Genomic DNA, 22,960 nt, shown 5'->3' on the forward strand with positions numbered 1-22,960 from the left:
TTTTTCTGCCATATCTAAAACTCCTAATTTTAATTAATTCATTTTTTTTTGTGTAGCTCAACTGGTTGCAATTGAAATAGAAGCAAGTAGAGAGGAGATTCGAAGAATCCAAGAAAAACAAGAGCCACATCCAGGAGTGGGTGATGATGAATTCTGGATTAAATTCGACCTTTCGATTGGAACAAAGAAGATTGACTGACTATGCAGAAGTTTTAGATGGTTACTCGATCGAACTCAAACATGACATTATCGCGCCCTTTTTTCACAGAAAAAACAAATATTATCCAATAACCGTAAAAGAGGGCCTCAAAGGGGAATTCAGCCATGCCAGCAAAATAATGGCTACGTCAGTTCCTTGCGAGCGTTTGTTTTCACATGCAGGATTTGTAATTACCCAACTCCGAAACAAATTGTCGCGAAAATATTTAGATCACCTAATATTGCTTTACAGCCTCGATAAAGACATGTGGTTTGTGCAATAGGCATTCTAGGAAGTAAGATGTATGATATTCAACTTTATAGTTGTATGTATGATAATTTAAGATAGAAATTAATCTAAATGGTAATCTGAGAAAAATATGTATGCGACTGTGATAACCTGTAACAACATAAAACTACTGAATACAAATTTTATATATATATATATATTATAATTCTTCAAAGGAGAATCAATGAACAAATTATCTTAAAAAATGCATCCGCGGTACAGAAAAGTCGAAAAAGTCGAATTTACGTCTCGATTAACTGACTTTGAAAGTCGAAAAGTTCAAAGTCGATATGGTGCATCTGAAACTAGTTAAAGTTATATATATATATGTCAGCACTCGGAATATTCTGTTAAAATAATCGTCCATATCATCGGCGTTCTTGAAGGTGCCAAGGTTTCACTTGCTAATGGCCTAAAAAGCATCCCTGCGTGTCAACAATATGGTAAAACACTTGCGGGAAAAATGCAGAAGGCGGTAGTCCTTGGGTCGCTCCGTGTTCTTAGGGTGCACGAGGCTTTTGCTGGATCGTCGTATTGATTTCTTTACAGACTGTAACCACCTATCTCACGGTCGTGAGACGTGGTTGTGGCTGAAATTTTACCGCAATTTCGCTGGGAGCGGGTGCAATTTTCCAGATTAGCCCCCGCTCCCGGCGAAATCCAACGGTTGTCCTTATGACAAATTTTTAATTATATATATAAATACTATTTAGGCTTTTCTAATAATACTAGATCAGGTCATTTGTATTTGTTTGGTAACTGTAATATTTTTCTATCTACATACAATATAAAATTCTTACGTAAATTCTTATCATCTGGAATCTGGTTTTTAAAACTATTATTGGTTAAATTGTTCATTTCTTCTTTGATGGTTTTAATGCTGCATTTCTCATGTAAACTTTTATTCCTATCCCTATTTAATTATTTAGTTATCATTCTAAGGCACCTGCTGTGTACAATTTGTAATTTATTTATACTTGATTGGCATACATTGTTCCATATGGGCGTCGCAAACAAGATTCCTATAATATGACAAGCCTTTTTTTTAATAGTCATCACATGCTTGGTAAACAAGAGCTTTTTATCGCTTCAGTATTAGGTATAATTTTGGTGTCATTCATATAAAGGTCAGGCACTTACTCTTTCTTGCGCTTATGGCTAAATATCATATCATACTAGAAAAAGTTTATCTTTGCCCGTTTTATGGAATGGTAGAATATTTGCTTTTTTCAAGCATGAAGGGAAGTAGGCAAGTAAGAGGCATGCGTTAAAGATATACATCAGCTGAGCGAAGGCTTTTTTAGATAGGTTCTTTAATACAATATTTTGTATATTATCTAATCCCGGTGCTTTCATAGATTTCGTTGAAATAACAGATCTTTTGATTGCAGATGGTGTAACTAGTATAATTTTATCTGGATTAATTTGATGCTTGCTAATTTCTATACATTTTAATTCATCAGCTATCCGTTGTTTGTTTGTTCTGAAAAGTGTCTTTATTATCATGAAAATTACAAAATCTCCAGTGGACTTTACGAAGTCAATGTAGATAATTATAAAAAATTTTGAGGCTCCTGTCACTTTCTAGAGATTTAAATCCTATTAATTGTATTTTAAATTGTGATAATTAGTAATATAAAATTTGCGAGTATATCAATTTCATAGTGTCTTAGGTAGAACATTTTTTAAGATTTAAAAAGAAACCATACATTTATAAATTTGCCTTACAAACTAATCTTATATCTAGGTATAAAAAGTATAAAATGCGATATTTAAAACGTCGAGAATAAGTTAAGAAATATCCCGCATGGAAAATGTTCAATGGCTGAACCATGGCTCAACAATGGCATGAGCGTGGGTTAAACGTGGGGTAAGCGTGGCTCAAGATTGGGTCAATGTTCACTCACGGTTATCCCATGGTTATGAACAATGGGTCAAGCATGGCTAATGGCCCCTCTGCCATTCTTCGCCCATGGTCGAACCTGATTTGGTTGAAATTGAACTTTGGTCAAATTTTCGAAGATGGACAGTATTCCCATGGACAGTATTTTCATGGGAAAATCGTGGTACAGCTGTGGGTGATCATTAAACCAATCTTGAGACACGCTTACTCCACGCTCACCCCACAGTTAATCCACGCTTTACCCACGGTTAATCCACGCTCACCCCACGGTTGACCCACGCTTATGCCATTATTGAGACATGGTTCACCCATTGAACCTTTTCTACTAGGGATTCTATTGGTCCATCCACATTTGGTATGGCATCTTATGTTTTAATTTAACTGGCAGTTCCTGTCTAAGTTTTGATGCGTGCATCCTGGATCATACATAGATGTTAAATTTTATTATGATGAAAATTTTCGGTTAGGCAATAGATTCCACCATGGATATAATTAATGTTAAGTTGCTCACGTATAGTTGTATTTTTAACATTGGAATTATGTCTTGCAATCATGCGCAGGCATACACCATTAAGGTTTTTATTATCATGTTGTATGTAATTAATTTGATTCTCACACTCAATGAACTTCGTCTGCTTATCAGACAATACAAAGTTCCTATAATTTGGAACGCTTTTTTCATTGCATTTTTAATATGGTCTGTGAACGTCAACATAGAGTCTAAGCAAACTCCTAGATACTTAATGAAATTTTTTGAAATTATAGTTTCATCCTCGACTATGATGTCAGGTATTTTTTCCTTGCTGGTATTTTAAATAAAAACAGTGAAATCAGTTTTCTGAGCATTAACTTTTAAAATCCAGACATTAAAGAATTCTAAAATCTCTTCCAAATATTTTTGTAATTTATAGACAGCTAATTTTTTGCTCCAGGATTTTACATATAACTGTGTCATTGGCGAATAGAGCCAGTTTTATAGTTAATTTTTTAGGAAAATCATTAATATAATAGATAAAAAGAATCGGACCAAGAATGATGCCCTGTGGCACACCTGCCGAAATATTAAATTGTTTTGCCATACATCCCTTTACAGGAACGATAAATTTCCTGCCGGTTAGGTAATCAACAATGATTTTAATGAGATATTTTGGAAATTTTATATTAGAAAGTTTATAAATTAGACCTTTATGCCATACAGTGTCAAATGCCTTTTCGGGATCCAATGCAACTATAGTAGTGGTTATGTTATGGTTATATTTGTTTGAAATTTAGCGACTGAGTAATTGATGCCACGTGTTTCTACGGGCACTGAATCCAAATTGCTCTGGGAAAATTATTTTATTTTTAAATTCAAAGACATTTATTTTGTTGTTAATAATTTTTTCAAAAATTTTATTCAGAGTCGGAAGGAGACTAATGGGTCTATAATTTTGCGGAATAATTTATCTTTTCCAACTTTGTAAATTGGATGTATTTTTGCAACTTTCCATTTATCTGGGAAATGGTAAGGCATATATTAAAAATATATGTAAGTTGGACAAATGCCTTCAAAGGTTACAGCTATCTCATTGGTTTTATCCTCGTCAGTAAAAATTAAATCATTTTTCCCGTTGAGATTCTGGACATTATTATTTTTATTTTTTGTAAAGACTCTCGCCATTTGCCATTAATTATTATCTTTGACCTGTAGACTTGCTAGCTTGCTGTCCAAGTTTTTATTATTAAATTCCCTGATTTTCCTTTTAATTAATTTACAAACTTTATTTTTAATTTTTCTTGTCTCTTCAGAGGATGTTTTTTAATAAGCTTAGCAATTTTTATTTTTAAGTTTAATTAAATTAAGTAATTTTTTGGGAAATCTCATAATGTCTACTTTTTTCGGTGAAAGTAATACAGCATGGTTTCTTCTTGCATTCCTCACCTCTACTCGCCTTGCCGTATTGCTGTCGTCGCGACTGACGTTGTTTCTCTTTGTCTCTCTTACTCTAAGGTTTAATATTTAGTTGCTATAATTGAAGATAGTTGTAAAATACACGAACTGTGAAAAGGAATATCAATACAATAATTTTTAAATAAATAATTTAAATAGATTACAATTTTTCTTTAACATTAAAAATTTTTAATGACAACTTAAAAAATTTCATCGGTTTTGGGTGCTAAAAGTGAGACTTGGTGCAATAAAGTTCCGATTCTGGGACAAGCATCAGTGGAGGATCAGCAAAAATAAATAGCCAATGTAGACTGCCAACACTGGCTCAAAATTGGGCCAATTTAAATAAAACATGGTTTACTGTGGTAAAAGTGACACTTGGCCCCATAATGTGCCGTCACTGGGCCAGATTTTGGCTGATCCTCGTGAAACTTGGTTCCCCGTACTAAAAGTGAGACTTGGCGCAATAAAGTGCCGACACTGGGCCATGCATCGGTGAATATAATGTACCTGAAGTTCCGAACGTTCAATTGAACGAAATATTTTTACTCATTTCTATTTTACCCATAAATATTATTCCAACTGCAATTTAAAATAGGCATGATAATTTTGTTTTAATAATAACTTATTTCCAATATAAATTAACAAAAATTGAAGCACTTTTTCAAGTTTTCAAAGTTAGTAGTAAAATATTTCGTTTATTTGAACGTTCAGAACTTCTGGCATATGCAAATATGAATAGCCAATATAGGCTGCTAGCACTAGCTCAATATCAGGCCGATTCAAATAAAACATGGTTTGCCGTAGTAAAAGTGACACTTAGCCCAGTAATGTGCCGCCACTGGGCCAGACTTAGGCTGATCCTCGTGAAACATGGTTCCCCGGACTAAAACTGGCTCAACACTGAGCTGATTAAAATGCCGATATTGGCCCAATATCCTTAGCCGACCTTTGGCTGCCAAAATTAAACCAACACTGGGCCGTGTATTCAGCTCCGGCAATTCGCAATTGGGATAGTTTAAAAAAATTGGGTATTATTTATGAAATTAAAAAGTACTGAATAGTAAGCGACATACTGTGGGAGATTAGAAAAAACTAGAACTTTCTTCAACTTACCTCTGAAAAGGTACAAGTGAATCATTATTAATTGTTAAAATAATTGCAAGTTGTCTTTCACAATAAATCTCGCTCTTAGCATTAATTAACTGCATTATTGAATTCAGGATGTAAAGTTGTGTTTTGTTATAATCTTTAATGTTATTCATTTTGATCGTATGTTAAATTATTTAAAATAAATTGTCTCTCATACCAATTTTCTTCTTGAATATGGATTGTTGGTCGCATCATCAGTAATTACAAAGCCGGTTCAAACCTGAATGAAAAAGTTAAGGAATCAGTCGTTCTTGGAGTTGCGAAGTGAGCAGGTCTTCTGAAACGATTTTTCAATTCGAAAGAAATTTCAGGAATGGACTATTTCAAGTTGAATTCTGAACGAAAAAAGCGAGCAGAAAGTAAAAGAATAGTAAAAAGTGACAATTTGAAAAATAATGAAGAAAGCGGTGCGATAGGAAGAAGCTTTCTTCCTCAGTTTATTGCTTGCATTGGTGGTAAGTTTTCCTACCTTAATTTATTTTAAAAATAATTTAAGTTAGGAAGTAAGCAGTTGATTTGTAAATCAAAGTTACACGAATATGGTATATTCTAATATTTATTATTTATCATATATTGATATATATGCGGACTTGCGACGTGGCCACGGGTGTGATTCGTCATGGTTCTATTGGGAGCCGGTGTCATTTTTGGTTAACAGTTGCTAGAAGTTGGACCTTGCGTTGGTTGTTTAAACGATTTTTTAAATGTATTAGTCAACTTTTTACACGTTTTAACAACGTTATAGCGAGAAATTATTCAGAGTAGAAAACAAAAACAATATCTGGGAAGCCATTCTCTAAAAACCTTCCTTATAGGTTTTTCTCACATTTCAAAATTCAAGGTACCGGGTGTCATAATTCCTTAAAATGTGAGTGAGCAAATTATAAATGAAGGATTTTCTAAAATAAGAACCGTATAAATAGACTACCATAAAAAATCGTCGGTAACGTCAGCGAAAGTATTAGTAAAATTCACTGCTAACTTTGAATTGTGATTATTTGTCCAAATAGAATCGACGAACTTTTTTAAAACCCACTCGAAATCTTGTTAAATTACCCATTCAATGAGACCTAATAGAGATTTTTTTTATTTTTTGAAGAGAATATACAACGTGAAATGTTTTTAAAAAAGGTAAGAATTTCTCTAATTTTGTACCTCAACTTCAACTTGAGGTATGACCTAGGAAAGTTGTAGCAAACATCTGAAATTGATCAAACATAACCTTTGAAGTATTTTCTTTAATTTAATACAGAAAATATTAAAAAATGTTTATGGGGGTAAAATCGTAAATTTAAATGTAAATACACCTCTACACAAAACTTTCGAATGGGTAAGCATGCCCTGAACCTACATTTTGTGAATTCGCTTTAAAAACTGTAATATTCTGAAATGGTGGTTTAAAAAAAAAGTTTCTCAAAATTGATTTTTATCGTTTGTTTAAAAAAACTTCTATATCATCTTTTGTTGAAAAAAGTTAACAAGTTTAAAGATTCTTTAGTTTAAATTAAATTAATTCAGTAATAAGTCGATATTCGACATCATTATTAGTTAATTCTTTTACGTAACGTTCTGTTCCGCGTAAAAAGTATTGGTGCTTGCGTGGGCACAGTGATTTTGAGATTGCAAACTCGTTTTGCGCGACATTTAAAATAAATTTTTCCTTCAACTGTGAAACTAATTGCATATTAATTTAAAAACATAAAAATACATATTTTCAACACTAATACTGGCGTAAGAAATACAAAAACCGGTATCTAAATTTAAGATTTAGCACTTGATACAAAATTGTCTCCAATATATTCCAATGTAAAACAATTTGGAGTCAGGTGCAAAATCCCAAATGTAGTTACTGTTTTTTCTTGTTTTTCAGGACATAATAGCAAGGAGTGATTTTTCGAATTGAACACAGAAAATTTAAAGGTATTATTTTTGTTGCAGTGGTCTATTAACGCAAAGATAATTGTAAATAATATCTAGCATTAACTTTTTTTTTAATTAAATCATTTTTTAATCAACTCCTATTCTTACCACCCAAAAAAAAACCGTGTAAGCAAAATATTTCTGGTCTGCCTACATAATTCGAAAAAATTAGGGAAGGGAAAGTTAATCAGAAACATATCCTGGTCATTATTAAGTGAAATATACAATAATGAAGTTAAATTAAAAAATATATACTAGGCATATTTTTTACAGCCATAATCATAAATATAGATGTTGCTGTCATTATGGTATGGACGTCGCCAGCATTGCCATATTTAAAAAGCAACCAAACAGGATTTCCTGTTTCTGATTCACAAGGAGCCTGGATAGCAGCGTTACCTAGTCTAAGTGCTATAATTGGTGGTTTGATATTTCCTTTATTTATTAACAAAATTGGGCGAAGGTACACAATGCTTATCTTTGGAACATTACACGCACTTGGTGCAGTTCTCATTATCTTAGCGAAAAGTTATATTGACTTGTATGTGGCAAGAATCATATGTGGAATTGGAAGTGGAGGAGGATATAGTACAACAATTGTATATTTTGGAGAAATTGCCAATAAGGAAATTCGAGGTACACTAATGACCATCATGACCATTTTTGCCAAAGTAGCAGGTTTTTATGTCGCAGTAGCTGGAGCATATTTGGAATACCATACTATGAATTTGACACTGCTTTCTGTATCACTTTCGTTCATGTTATTCTTCTTTCTCATGCCAGAGACACCACACTTTTATCTAATGAAAGGAAAAGATGCAAAAGCTGTAAAAACACTAATGAAATTAAGAGGAGTGAAGGATGCTGAGGATGTAATGGCAGATATTCAAATAATAAAAAAAAGCATTCTTGAAAATGAAGTGTCTGAGAAACCAGTTTGGAGGGAAATGTTCTGCAAAAATGGATGCCGTAAAAGTATTCTTGTAGTCGTACTGGCTAAAGCTGCTAGTGTGTTTTCTGGAAGTATGGCCATTAGTGCATATGCGCAGGAAATATTAACTGAAAGTGGTTCTACATTAGCACCTACTTCCGCAGCAATGATTTTTACAGGGATGAATATTATAGCGATATTGCCAACAACACAATTTATTGATCGTTTTCGAAGGCGGCCCCTTTTCTTAGTTTCTGGAATTTTATCAGGGATTTGCATAGGATCCGTTGGTCTCTTTTTTTTCCTGAAATTATACTTAAAATATGATTTGTCTTCTATTGCCTGGTTGCCGTTGGCTGGTCTGATAATGTTCGAGTTTTCGTTTTATATGGGATTTGCCATCCTGCCCATGGTGTTTCTCTCGGAACTTTTTCCGCTCAGGGTTAAGGGTGCCGCCATTGGATTTGCAAATGCTTTGCATGCAGTATTTGGCTTTACTTTGAAATTAACCTATCAATATTTGAAAAGTGCAGGTGGAATTTATATTCCATTTTTAACTTTTAGTGCTTGTTGCATATGTGGGGCGTGTTCGGTTTTTTGGGTTGCACCAGAAACAAAGTGTAAGAGTTTAGAAGAAATACAGGATATGCTAAAAACAAAAAAAAGTAAACCTGTAAGTTTAATTCTTGATTCTGTAACAGATTAAGTTTCAATTAACGTAGTGTCTCGTCGTCCCGGATTTCGGGATGCTTAGTCATATATTTTTCATAAGCTTGCCTAGTCGTCTCAAATTTTCGGAACAACTAGCCCTTCCCCTTTTCCAAATTCCTAATTTTTCCGGGAAATCTAGACACAGCAATTAATTAATTGAATTTGAGGAAGAAGATAACAAAATTATAAAGAGACCTTAAAAAACTTGTTTTTACTAGAAGTATAATTTACTGACTTCAATAGTTGAACGAAGACTTAATATTTAAGTCAAAGATAGTTACCATTTTTTTAGGGAACTCTTACATGTATATAGTATGAAAATATTAAGTAAGTAAAAAAAAATTGGAGAGATAATTATTTTACGTACAAAATTATCTTATATGTACGTAAAATCAACGTAGGTAATATTAAAATAAAAAATAATATTCCTACTTTAATTTTTCTCCAACCACCATTTAATTTGAACTTTAATTTTTTCTTAAACACCGTCTGATTCATTTCACAATCAAGCTTATTCAAGGAATGAGGTTATATAATTATCCGGACCAATCAATTTAAATTTGGATGAAATTTGCTATTATATTTTAAATCTCCCTGATATTTTCTTATTATGTGAATTACGTAAAAATATAGGACAGTCGTTCTTATAAATTATAGATAGTGGAGTTGGATGAAGCCTCGCTGTAACTTGAAATTAATACATGTATTATTAACCATCTCGAATCAAGTTGCATACAATACTGACCCTGCTTACGGTTCTGAAAGTGTAACAAAATTATTACTTCAAAAATATTCAATAAGACCAGGTCATACTTATGGCCATTTTTTTTTGGAAAAACTGATCTCCACACGAAATATTATCATCAATTTGAATATTCGGAAAATTATATAAAGGGCACAAGGAACTGTTTGTATGGCCCTTAACTTATAAAATTAGGAAAATAATTTAAAAAGTAAATAAATTGTTGTCATTAACCACTTTCTTAAACTACGAGAGACTTTCAGGAATGTCACATCAATAGAAGAATTTATAACAATAATTGAATCCCTAATCCTTCAAAAACTTGTGGAATATTTAATTTTTTTTTTCGTTAGGAGCAAATAGATCTAAACGAAATTAAACTATCTTTCAATTCTTGAAATATACGTGAAAATTGTCGGTGGGCACAGATGACATAACAAGGATCATAAGCTTCTTTGCAGAATTGAAAGAATTAAAAAAATGGACTGTCTAGCATATCTGTAATGTAATTAGGCAAAAAATAGTTCTTGATTTATGTAACTACGCAGTAGTCAGGGAAACTAATTCAAGTATGTACCTTGCACTTCTAGTCTGTTCTTAATTAAGTGAATTTTCTTTTAAATGTAATATACTATAGAATTCAATTTGATTGAAAAGATAAGCCTAAGTGTTCAGATTCGATCGATGATTTTTTACCATTTTGATTTTTGTATCATTTGTGTGTACGCATGTGTGTGCGGGCGTGTGCGTGTGTCATAGCATATCTCAGTCGTCTATACTGTCTAAGTTTTTATAATTAATCTTACATTTACCAATTATTAATAAAGATAACTCACGACTGATCCTTATTTTGTTGAAAATAAATTCGTGCAACAGTTTATTTGTGTTTTAACCCTTTCTCAATTCATTATGAAAATAATTCAGCATGAGTTGTTCAGATAATTATTAGGTTTGAGAATATTACTTTATCGTTTAAGCATTCGTGAAAATAAATCATAGTTCAAGAAGTCTCGTTCTTCGAGATTTACATGTCTTATAACAATTGTCTTGGTGACGATTCATAATTTTACGTATTATATGATAAATTGCAAAACCGGTTTTTACGTTGATTTACTCATCCCAGTCATTCTTGGAGTTTCAAAGTAATCAGGTTTCCTCATCAGATCTTTCAGTCAGACAGAAATTCTCAGAAATCGTATTGGTGGTAAGTTTCAATGCTTCGAAATTTTATTCTTTATAGTCATTTAAATATGTTAAATTAAATATTTAAATATATATTTAAATATGTTCTTGTATAGATACAGGAAAAATGCAAAATCCTCTATTTAAAATAACTCAAAGGAATTATGATCACTTAAACTCGTAAGGAGCATGAGTTTAAACATAAATTCAATTAAATAGTTAATTTTTAATTAAAAGTTACCAGATAATGGTATTTTCTCATTTTTGTTAGCTTAATAATATATAAAATAAGAGATAACAATATGCTTTTTATGTGTTGAGCAAATCTTGTGTGTCATCCATAACTCTAAGTTTTATGTACTTTTGAACTACTGAATAACGCGAAGATCTGAAAGATTTTGTACTCAATTTTTAACATATAATGAGACCCAGTACTCAGAATCAGAATATTCTAATAAAACATTTTTAATATTCCAAAATGGTCATTTTATCAAAAAGCTACCAATATGTGATTATCCTCATGAAATTAAAAAAATTTTACATCATCCTGTAGTTACATTTTACAAAAAACAGGTGGGTAAAACTATTTATCGATTTATACTATTTTTCTTAAATCAGAAAGCAGTTTACATTAATTCCTGCCACCTAAAAAAAATAAATTCGTTCATTTTAAAGCAAATATACTGTACTGAAATAAAATTCAAAAATACATACTGTATATATTTATTAAAACCTTTAACATAATTATAGATTGTGCTACCATGAACGCATGGACGTCGCCAGCATTGTCATATTTAAAAACCAACCAGACTTTCCTACTTCTGATTCGCAAGAAGCTTGGATAGCAGTGTGGCCCAATTTAACTGCGACAATTGGTAGCTTCATATATCATCTGTTCATTAACAAAATTGGTCAAAGGTACACAATGCTTATTTTTGTAACATTATATGCTATTAGTGCAGTTCGTATTATCTTAGCTATAAGTTACATTCACCGAACTATGAATTTGACACTGCTTTATTCTTTTTGTTTCTCATGCCAGAGATACAACACTTTCATGTAATGCAAGGAAAAGATGCAAAGGCTGCAATAATACTAATGAGATTAAAAGTAGTAAATGATGTAGATGATGTAATAGTAGATATCTAGAGAAAAACTAAGGGCATTATTGAAACTCAACTGCCTGAGAAGACACTTTGGAAGGGAATATTCTGCAAAAATGGTGTTGTAAGAGTATAATAATTTTAGTGGTACGGGGTAAATTATCTGTTGCATTTTCTGGAATTGTAGCCATCGAAGCATATGCTCATATGCGCTCATATGCAGCATACATTTGTTCGCATATCTACAAAAGTGTCCAAGACATAGAAGTCATAACATTTTGCAAGGTAATGACCAACAAAAGGACAAGTTGTTGAACTGCAGTGATGAAGGGATTTTCGTAAAGGACTTTAAATGAACCTTAATGCGTCATTAAATATTTCTGCATATCCTGACAATTGTCAAAGATATGGAGGTCAGATTACTTTCCGAAGTGATGATAAAAAAAAAAGAAAGTTATTATCGCTTTTTCGATAGGATTTCAAATGCGCTCATATGCGACACTTTCAAAATTAATAATAATCTATAATCAATGAGCTCATAATGGCTTACCATAGATCCACCCTACGCTCATATTTCCAACTAACTTTAATTGCATTCTAAAAGTTAATAATAGGGTTTTCGAATAGGATTGCAAATGTGCTCGTTTGCGCCAATTTCAAAATTAACCAAAAATCATCATCAAACCCCTCATAATGACTTACTATCGATCCATCCCACGCTGATATCATCAACTCTTATAAGCCGAATTTTCTTTATAACTTTTCATTAAACAAAAATTTGTATGAAGTATGAAATTATTATTCTTCCACATACATTCCAGTATAATGAAGGCATTTTTGCCATCTGATTGGCAGCTTCTGAATTTCAGTATCATAGAGCGAAGGTGATTACGTCCAATGTAAATCCGTGAGATATTATTTACCTGAATTTAGATAAAAACGCTTTAAACAATTAAAAACCACAATTATAATTTTTGGAATTAATAATGTAATCGGAACATATTTTAAATGAAAAATATAAAAAGTTTAACTGACGAGTGGACTGTATTTATATAACTTGGAATTGAGGACTATTTACACCAAAATTTGACATTTTTACACCGTGGTGTAAATTTGACCCGAAGTCGAATACGGTTACTTTAAAAGATTTCCGGATGCTTGTATCGGTTCCCACTTGGAAGGGGCCCTTCACTTCAGAGCGCAATCGTAAAGAGACGAAGTAGATAATCCCGGGGGGAGGGGGAAACTCAGGAGTTTGATGCACGGCATCTAACGCCCAGGGCCGCCTGGTATCCCAAAGAGTACCATAAAGAATCATAAAAATTCGACACCTAATGATTACTAGACGGATTTAATCGGTAAAAGTTTGCAAAATCATCTTTAGCCTAAGCCGGCCTTGTCGTAAATGAAGATAAAAAATGAAATTGAACGGGTGAAATTTTGTAGGTAATAGAGAGCCTTATGGAAACATTCTTATTTGAAAGACCATGCAAAGAGTAAAATTTTTCCCTTTCATATTGAATTCTTAGAAATATAAAAATTATTCAGGACTGAACATCGGGGGTGTGCAGTTTCTGAACTCACTTGAAGCATATGGGCAGGTTGTTCCATATTATACTAGTGAAGTTCCTGCGTATTATTAAGTTAGTATGGCGGTATGAGGCCTGACGTACTGCAAATGATGCGATCTATTGAGTTGTAGGTTGTCTTAGGTTAGCCCAAAACTCTAAATAGCACTTAGCCTTTAGCGTCTTCCTTTCGTGAAAAAAATTAACGAACACTTTAACGAACCTTCATGATTCTTAGAAATGGTTGCGAGCACTCATTTTTCACTCTTTAACGGGACGCTCGTTCTGAGCCGTCGTGCATCAGGCATGCTCTATAAGTTTTCAAGCCCCTCTATACATTTTTTGTAGCACATAAACAATTGATTCATCGATAATGTTATACTAGAAAAATTCTGCTAAAACTTACGCACAATTTTACCGGGCCTTATGCGTTCTTTACTAAAAATTTGATTATAACGAAAGAAAAAGTAGAAGCCTTCACACTATGAGAAAGTCTGAAATAACTCCGCTTTAGCCTCCAATTGGTCCTATTTCGTTTAAACAAGTTGAAGTTGTTTAATTTTTCTTATTTTACTGGTTTTATATGTTTTTTCCGGCACAGAGAAGATACGTAATTAGATTACAGTGAAACTCTTCAATAGCTCTCCCTTATATAGCTCTTTTGAGAATTAACACCTCGCCGCACCGCAAGTAGGTATAATAGAAGCTGCGCGGGGTCTGCGGTCGTCACTCAGGCGAGCACACAGGCGTGAACGAACAAAAGCGGAGCGGGCTATAACGAGTTAGTGCCCACCCACTGTCAGCACGAAAATCAGCGCTATAGAAGAGTTTGACTTATTTTTATTTCTTCATTCTGAGGGCTGATGGAAATTAAGTGTTAATGTATGTTAAACATTAATACGCATTTCATCCTCACAATCGATAAAAATACATGAAATTACTAGGATAAAATAGATATTAAAACTATTACAATTTTTTTAGACATTTAATAATATTCTTGGAAAACAAATGTGTGATAAAAAGTATTCAAATCCGATGACAATTTAGTGTTTCTCCTGGTTTTCTTGTTTAACTATATACTTGAAGCAACCTGAAGTATTTTTAAAATGATTGTTAAATTATTTGAATAAATAATTTTATTTTTATTATTTATTAAAAAAACTCACATAACGTCTAGAACATGTGTTCATTTCTCGACTTACCTAAAAAACAAATGTTTCGACAAGTTAAAATGTTTAACCAATAGAAAATTGCTTAAAAATGACTGGGTATTCTGAAATTACCGAATAATAATTATTGAGAAAAATAAATTTCAAAACGCGTTATTAGACCGCAATATTACGTAAAGTGTAATGTTTTCACATATGCGATTTTCTTTGGGAAGCAAGAAGAGTGGCTTAAAGTCACTGACCCTCAAAATTTATGGTTGATTTTCATTCCCTTAAGAATTCTGAAAAATATACTAAAAGGCGGCATTATTTATAAACTATAATCGCGTTAAATATTTAGATTGACCAAAATCTGACTTTTCTCATGGTAAATAAATAGGATATTTTATGATCCTATCGCCACCCCTTCATATTAACCTATTTGGCTTAAATTTTAAGATCATTCTGTTTTCCATTCGAAAAAACTAGGGGCGTTAGAGCAGAGATATTTTAAAACAATTCCACTGTAAATAAGAACAACCCTGATGTAAATAAATTAAAATATTGATGCTACGGCAAGTTGTTACATCTTTTTCTGTTTCAAATGAAAAAATAAATTCTTTTCCTTATTAGTAATTTTTTGTATGCCAAATGAAAAAATCTGTAGTTTTATGCAGGGACGCCAATCCCTGAGGAGCAGGTCGGGCGGCCGCACGACCTGTTTTGAGAGGGGTGGGGGGTCTTAAAAATTGGGAAATGTATTGTGTAAATAAATTAACTAAAAATGATCGAAAAATAAGGGGAAATAATTAAGTAAAGAAAGTTAAATAAAACAAAACGTGCGCTAATCCAAAATTCGTACGATTAAATCTATATTTATCAACAGGTTCACGAATATTACATATGACATCACCATTTCGTAAGTAACTTTGAATTGCTAAAAGTATAAAAAAGAATGCTTCTAATATATCCCTTTGCTGTATACCAGAATATATAAAACGGGTACAAAAAATTCTATTAGGAGAAAAAGTAGATCAGAGTCCAATAACTAATTATTTTTTTTCAAATTGGCAATTATAAGTGATGCAAGAACGTATCCTGATTAATTTTGTCGATTGCAACAAATATATCTCAGAAAAATATTTATTAATAAATTTTGCCTAAACAGTTTTTTAGAAATCCAATAAAAATTTCTCTGACTTATCATCAGGCCAGCCATTTGCTCGAATCCATAAATAATTTATCAACCTATAATATTAATTTTAATTATTTTTAGATTTTCAGATTTTGAGATCACTTTCGAGTCATTTAAACATTTCTCTTATTTCGATCTCCATATTTTACAATATAATAATAATAAAAAGTAAATAATGAATAAACGCTGTTTCCTAATGTTTTAAAAACATTGAAAGTTTTTTAAAAAATTTGTAAAATGACAATGATTAACTTGAGTAATATTTAAAATATTCTCGATCCACCTTGCCTCGTCTGTAAAAAATCTTTACCCCTCAGTAGAAGTTTATACTCCTTCGGGGTTAGTGCTGCTCAGTAGAACCTTAAGTAATTTTTGAATAACTGATAGAAATAAATCATTCAAGTCCTAGAAACCTAAGTCTTTAATATTTATGCGAAATAGTATATTAGAGTTTTTATTTTAAATTATTTGCAATGTAATTTGATCTCTTATACCGTTTTCTATTGAAATTTCTAGTCACTTATTGTATAGAAAAATTATAATCAATTATTTTTTTTTTAAATAAGTTAAAAGAAATTTCTGTAATTTGATGTTTGAAATTTGGCGCGATATTCATGTATTTCAAGAATTTATTTGCTACATAAGTGCCTGAGGAAATGAATGTGTTTTCGTGTAGAAATCTATCATCATTGTTTTCATTTTGATTATCGCTCTTGTTCTTTTTTTTTGCTCATCACATTCTTTCTTCTCAAACAAAGGGGGGGGGGGGGTGCCCGCCTAAAGTAGTGCCCGACCTGTTTCACATAGAATTGGCGCCACTTTTTTATGGCTTACCCAACACACCCCAAAAAGCTTTCTACTTGATAAGAAACAAGTGTCAATTTTTGAATTTTTGTTTAGCTAATATTTTCTGTTCTTTATTTGATTTTTACAAGGCAATTTTTTTACTTCTCAAAATTTCGAGACAATTACTAATGTTTCTAAACTGATAATTTGATGTTTCTGTATTTTCATTTACTTATTTATTTAGCTTTAAATCCATCTGATATTAATGAAAATTGTAGGTATCATTAAACACATATAGAGTATCAAGAATTTATAATTCAGAAATCAATTACCATAAAATCAGAGACCAATTAAAAAAATTGCTCGTTTATGAAGAAACAAAGTTCATTCAAGTAGCTTGCAATGATGCAACAAGCATAATTTAATTATATTGTAAGCAAATAAATTATATATTTTTTCATTTATTCTCTCATTTATTTAACTTTTAATCCAACTGATATTATTGATACATGGAGGTATTATCGGATATATAAAGGGTATCAAGATTTTTTAAATTAATAAATCAATTACTATAAAATAAAGAATGTTTAAAAATTGCTTACTTGTGAAATTAGCATTTCCCCCGAGTTTCGATTAATTACGCAACTAACATTATTTGTTAATATTATAAATAAAAGCTTTACACATTATTAGCAGGAATTTTTTAATCAAGCCCTTTTCCTTGTTACTTAACGACGTTTCTTGATCATTATTAGGTGCACAATACGTTAATCAACGACGCCAATCAACAATGAAACTACGGAACTATCACTCCTAGATTTTGATGGGACTTGGCTTATTTGCAGAACTATGAAAAATAATTGAGACGTGTTTTTTTATATGGGCATGGGTGCACTCTGAAGGGTAGAAAGCCTCCATCAAAGCGGTGGTTTCACATTTCAGATATAATCAAGTAAGTGATTTTAAAGGACCTTAGATTTGAATTCGGCGTCTTGAAAACCACCTTAAAAAGCATGTTACCTATTAAATGACTTGATTATACCTCAGATGTCAAAACCAAACCAAATTTATCTGATTTTTTTTTTGTAAGGCCACCTTTCATTTGTGTGTTTGGTTTTCGCTGATTGGTTTTATATTGATAGTAGGAAACTGCTGTTCTTGAGCTTAAATGAATGTTCAATCTGACACAAGACGTTACATAGCTTCTAGTGGTAGTTAATAGTAACCTGCTTTCCTTAAATCTTCCACGTAGCTTATTATTGTTTGCGTAAGGCCGAAAAATCAACCGAAGAAAAACCAACGATATAAAACAACAATCCTTTCCATTTTGCCAATACAAAGAAACTCCTCATTAAAAAATAAATACCATTGTTTATCTGAAAGAATGGCAAGTGCAACGTTTTGAAAAGAGCATGATAATATCTAAAATTATATTATAGAAAAAATGGAAAGTATAATACTTTTCTAGTGGAAAAAGGAACATCGCTAATTATATTTAAATGACTTCTTTCCATGTAGGAATCCAATCAGGGTTCCGTCCGGGTCCCGGCCGGATAGCCCCGGCTTAGGTCGGGCGCTGGTCGGGGAATCCAGCCGGGATTCGGCTAAAAAACGTCTCGGTAAACTGGTCGTATTCACTGAGTGTCTATGCAGACGTTAGACGCATTAGGCGCTATATATGGCGGTAAATTTGAAAGTACACCGGCTAGAAACTGTCTGAAAATAGAGAAGTTTATGAAAATGGTAACATTTTTGTTTTTGCTCATAGCAGAATCGATAATAGTTTAATTTAAAAAGTTAAATCATACAAAAAATGTTAATTTTTTATTCTTTAAAGAATTTAAAAAAGCTCATTTCTGTTTCAGTGATCAAATAAATCTTTAAATTATTATTTTCAAATAATATTTCATCTAGCATCCATAATAGCCCGGCCGGCTCTCGCCCGGTTCCTGTCCATGAAACCCAGCCAGGGGTAGTGCGGTCGGGATGTTACCAGAAACCTTGTTGTATTAGGGCCAACCGGGGACATTTCTACACGGGTTATGTCTATAAGAAGTATATTTTATATACTCTATCCAATAAGAATAATGAATACTCTGACCTTTAACATATAGAACTCCATAATTATTTTCCTAAGTTTCCGACTAATTTTTACTTGAAGAGAAAATTATCAGTCTTAGAATATATATTATATAATGAAAAGGAGAGCTTTTAGAACACATTAAGTCACAGATTGAAGAAATGTAAATCAGAGCAAAGTAAAAGTAATTATCGAAAAAGATGTAATCTTTCTCGCGCTCATTGTTCGAGCTTAACGAATTGGCCTTAAAACCAACGGAATAGGTATAATAATAATAAATCGTTATCGACCATTACGTGAAAATACCGCACAGAACCTAATACATTATTGCATATCGAATATAATCCAAGAGATTTATATTAGTGGATCACGGTTTTCATTATTGCCAGGAGTGTGAGAACATGACTTCAAGGTGCCCTCATTATATTTTTCTTTTTATTCAATGATATTGAACTTTGAGGTTTTTATCTAGTAAACAAGAAGAATGATAGAAGATGAAGCAGTATTCACTAAATGAATTTTGTAAACATTAATCCTATATTACCTTCGTGTATTTATGATTTCGACATAGGATTTCTAAATGAAGTTAAACAAATACATTACATATTTATCCAATTCAGAAGACGTTATAAAATTAATTCAGCGAATTATCGAATAACCAATAATAAATTTAATGTAAGATCTACAAAAACGTGACACTTTTCACATCATGTTTGAGCATTAGAATGAAATGAGCGTAGGCAAAATTTATGTTAAAGTTTTGCAAACGACAAGTGTAGAAATGGAAACTGTACTCCGACCGATAGATGGCCAGATAGCCCCAGTTTTAAACGGACGCCGATCTCGGATACTGGTCGGGATCCTGCTAAAGACGCCCGGGTAAACTGATCGGATTTCAACTTAAATCTCGCCCTAGATCCTTTGAGAGAGACGTTAAAAAATGTTGCTTTAGGCGAAAAATTTGTAAGTGTATTTTCCTTTTAAGGCTCGTCGTAAAGAACAGGGCGAACTTTAAAAGTTAAATAAAGTTAACAAATTCTTGCCAGGAAAGTGGAGTGGAGAGTCAATCATTGATGTTAAAATGTCCTAGCAATTTTTTTATTTTTGACACCACGTGGTTATTTGAGGTTTGAAGGAAGAACGGAAAAATGAATATGCACCATTGTACTTTAATCAGAAATAATAATTATCTACGCACTGAGTGGGGTTTTCAAGGTGATAACTGAAATTAGGTTTACTTTAATTACGGATCACGATTTTGTTTGTAAATTTCGAGGAGACGACACGACGCGAATGCAATGTTCATTCTCGTTCGGGATAAAAAACTGAAACTTACTATTGTCTACGCAGACACCATAAGTAGAGGGCACCAGAGATTGCGGTAAATTTGAAAGTGTACAGAGTGTTGACATCCGAATAAAAGTTTAACAAAATTGTGAAGTCAGTTAATATCTTCTGTTTCCTTTTTTTTATTTGAAAATTCAAAATCTTGAAAATTTCATAAAATTTCCCTATTGCTTCAAAAATGATGGCGAATTTTGTTTATGTACAGTTTTTGCTTCGGAATAATAATAAAAAATTAAATATTTTCAATTTTACCTTTTTTTAAAGCGATTTTGACGACTTACTAAAACTAAGCTTTTAGACGCAAAAAATGATGGTGTTATTTTATCGCTTTATCATAGCAGACGAAAAGCTGCATACCTATTTCTGCAATAAAAAATGTGTTTGTCCCCCCCCCCCCTAATAAGCCTAAAAAATTCTTCCCTGAGCTCTTTATTAGTTGTTCTCTAAAAAAACGGGATACCATAAAAAGTTATCCATCTATGCATTAACCCCCTTCCCACGGGGGAGGGGGTATGTGTATAGAATGATTTGATCTGCCTGTTCCTAAGAAAATATCGTTATGCCGTAATAACAACATCATTTTTTAGTCTAAAGGCTTAGTTTTAGCAAGTCTCCAAAATCGCTAAAAAAGGTAAAATTGACAATATTTAAACGCTTGAAACATCACGAAATATTTTTTGGTTGAAACAAAAAATTAACAGCATGCTTCTTCATTTCAAGCTGAAGAAATGTCAGGTTCGACATATGCAACTTTTTTCAAAATGTGTGCATAGGACTCAATCCAAAAAGAAACATGCTTTTGGCCATTTAATCAAATTCTAAATTAGGCAAAAAAAAATTGCATTCTAATTTTTTAATCCTTATTCTATAGAAAAAGCTATACATAAAAAATTTTCCATCATTTTTGAAGCAATAGGGAAATTTTTTGGAATTTTCACAATTTTGAATTTTCAAATCAAAAAAGGGAACAGAAGATATTAACCGATTTCAAGAATTGTTTTTTGTTTTATATTTTTTTCGGATGTCAACCCACAAATTTTATTTGCCCAGCTCAAACGATTCGACTAATTTGATCATTTTTACTCCGGCCTAGTGTTCAGACAAAAAATATTCTGAAATTTTACAAAATTAAGTAAGTACGTATTAAATAATGTCATGGCACGTAAAAATTGATTAATTTTTAGTAAAAAGTCTCCTGGCCAGTGCCCGGTCGGCTCGAAATTATGATTCGGACCAGAAATCTTATTGTAGTAGGGCTAACCGGGCCAATTTCTGTACGGGAAAACCTACAAATTGAATGACTTAATAATGGCAGAGCACCTTTAAACCTTTTTAAAATTAGAGTGTGACCTCTCCCCCCATGGCCACCTCAAACAACCGGGAAATGCGACAAGTGTGATGAGTGTGGTCGAACACGGGGTTGAATACTGAAAAATTCAAACTAACTGAGACTCCTTTGGGCTAAATATAATGTAGAGAATCCGAATGTACCATAAACAGACTGGGCTGCGTGAATCATTTCTGTTGGATTTGGACGCATTACGTAATCTGATCCAACTACCGCGCTGTGTTTAGGCCCTCAAGGCATTTGTCACGCTTGACCGAGCATATCCTCTCTTTCGAGCCCGTGGCTCCTCTTATTTAGAAACTGCGGCTGCTATCAGTTCTAGAAACGCCGTAAACGCTCATTCCTTCATTCCCAGCTCCAGTATATCCTCCTCCTTAATATGAAATCTCTAAACGATATTGTCGATTTCGATTGTCACACTGCTCGATTTTCATTGCTATATGCGTGAGAGACGAATTGTGAATGGGTTAGACAGAGTTGGAAAATATTGAAAAAATTGTCACGATTGCTCGTTCTTTGATAGCTACACGCGTGCGAAAGGGACACTCGTGAGTCACCCTGAGTTAGACAGTAATGGAACGTTACACGCGTTTTCTTGAACTTAAATGATCCCAACGGAGCTGGCTTGATCTGCGCTTGCTTGGATTTGAGTGACGTTCATTGGCTACGGTGCGCGTCTGTACTTGATTTTAAAATACGTACGCGAACTAGAGCCAATGAGCGACACACAGTTCAAGCATGCGCAAGTATTTTTGGATCACTGTTGGGAATAATAATCGAATCAAATTTCGAGGTCGATAATACTAATCAACGCTTCTCATTTACCACCACCTTTTCACCCGTACCACCGTAATCGCAATACAGGGCATCTGCTTGTTATTTATGATCGAATTCTTACCAGGTGTATACATATGAAACCGGTATTGCCATTTAGCGGCCAGTAGGCACACTTGTAGGCACTGTCGGAACTTACCATTTGTGCTAATTGGCGTATTGTCATCTGTCAACAATATCCAATACCAAACATTTCAAGTTTCATATGAAATCGTGATTTTTTTCGCTCTTGAAAATGTCGAAATACGTGCCTTCAAACAACGATTTGCGGGGAGCATTAATTTTCTGTTTCCATTTGGGTAAATCGGCGATAGAATCTCATCGAATGCTTGTCGAAGCTTACGGAGAGCATGCTCTTGGTCGAACGCAGTGTAATGAGTGGTTTAACAAGTTCAAAAGTGGCAATTGTAATGTGAGAGACGCTGACCGCGGCAAACCACAGAAATCGTCTGAGGACGTCGAATTGCAGGCTTTGCTGGATGAAGACGATTGTCAGACGCAAAAACAGCTCGCAGAACAATGCTACCAACAACAATTGGCCCATTTGAACCGTGCTCTGCGCCAAAAACGCCAAAAATATGAAACTAGGCATG

The 22,960-nt window shown here is 32.9% G+C and overlaps 1 protein-coding gene and 1 long non-coding RNA gene across 4 annotated transcripts in view; both read left to right on the forward strand.

Moving 5' to 3' along the window:
- Positions 1 to 5,712: 5,712 nt before the first annotated feature.
- On the forward strand, positions 5,713 to 10,654 carry LOC117176005 (facilitated trehalose transporter Tret1-like). 3 transcript variants are annotated; one of them, XM_033365948.1, is made up of 3 exons: positions 5,713 to 5,927; positions 7,666 to 8,028; positions 8,176 to 10,654. In XM_033365948.1, exons 1-3 carry the CDS (start codon positions 5,786 to 5,788, stop codon positions 9,027 to 9,029), a joined length of 1,359 nt encoding a protein of 452 aa, XP_033221839.1. In that variant the 5' UTR covers positions 5,713 to 5,785; the 3' UTR covers positions 9,030 to 10,654. The 3 variants fall into 3 exon arrangements, with proteins under 3 accessions (XP_033221839.1, XP_033221838.1, XP_033221840.1); XM_033365949.1 differs by adding an exon at positions 7,343 to 7,392 and having other exon boundaries at positions 5,810 to 5,927; positions 7,666 to 10,654; XM_033365947.1 differs by having other exon boundaries at positions 7,666 to 10,654.
- Positions 10,655 to 10,890: 236 nt separating this feature from the next.
- LOC117176007 overlaps positions 10,891 to 22,960 on the forward strand; it is a 23,186-nt gene continuing 11,116 nt past the window's right edge. The window contains exons 1-2 of the long non-coding RNA XR_004467563.1: positions 10,891 to 10,980; positions 11,709 to 11,876. This is a non-coding gene — a long non-coding RNA (uncharacterized LOC117176007). The remainder of the gene's footprint in view (positions 10,981 to 11,708; positions 11,877 to 22,960) is intronic.

The sequence above is a fragment of the Belonocnema kinseyi genome, chromosome 7 (assembly GCF_010883055.1).
Source record: "Belonocnema kinseyi isolate 2016_QV_RU_SX_M_011 chromosome 7, B_treatae_v1, whole genome shotgun sequence".
NCBI lineage: Eukaryota > Metazoa > Arthropoda > Insecta > Hymenoptera > Cynipidae > Belonocnema > Belonocnema kinseyi.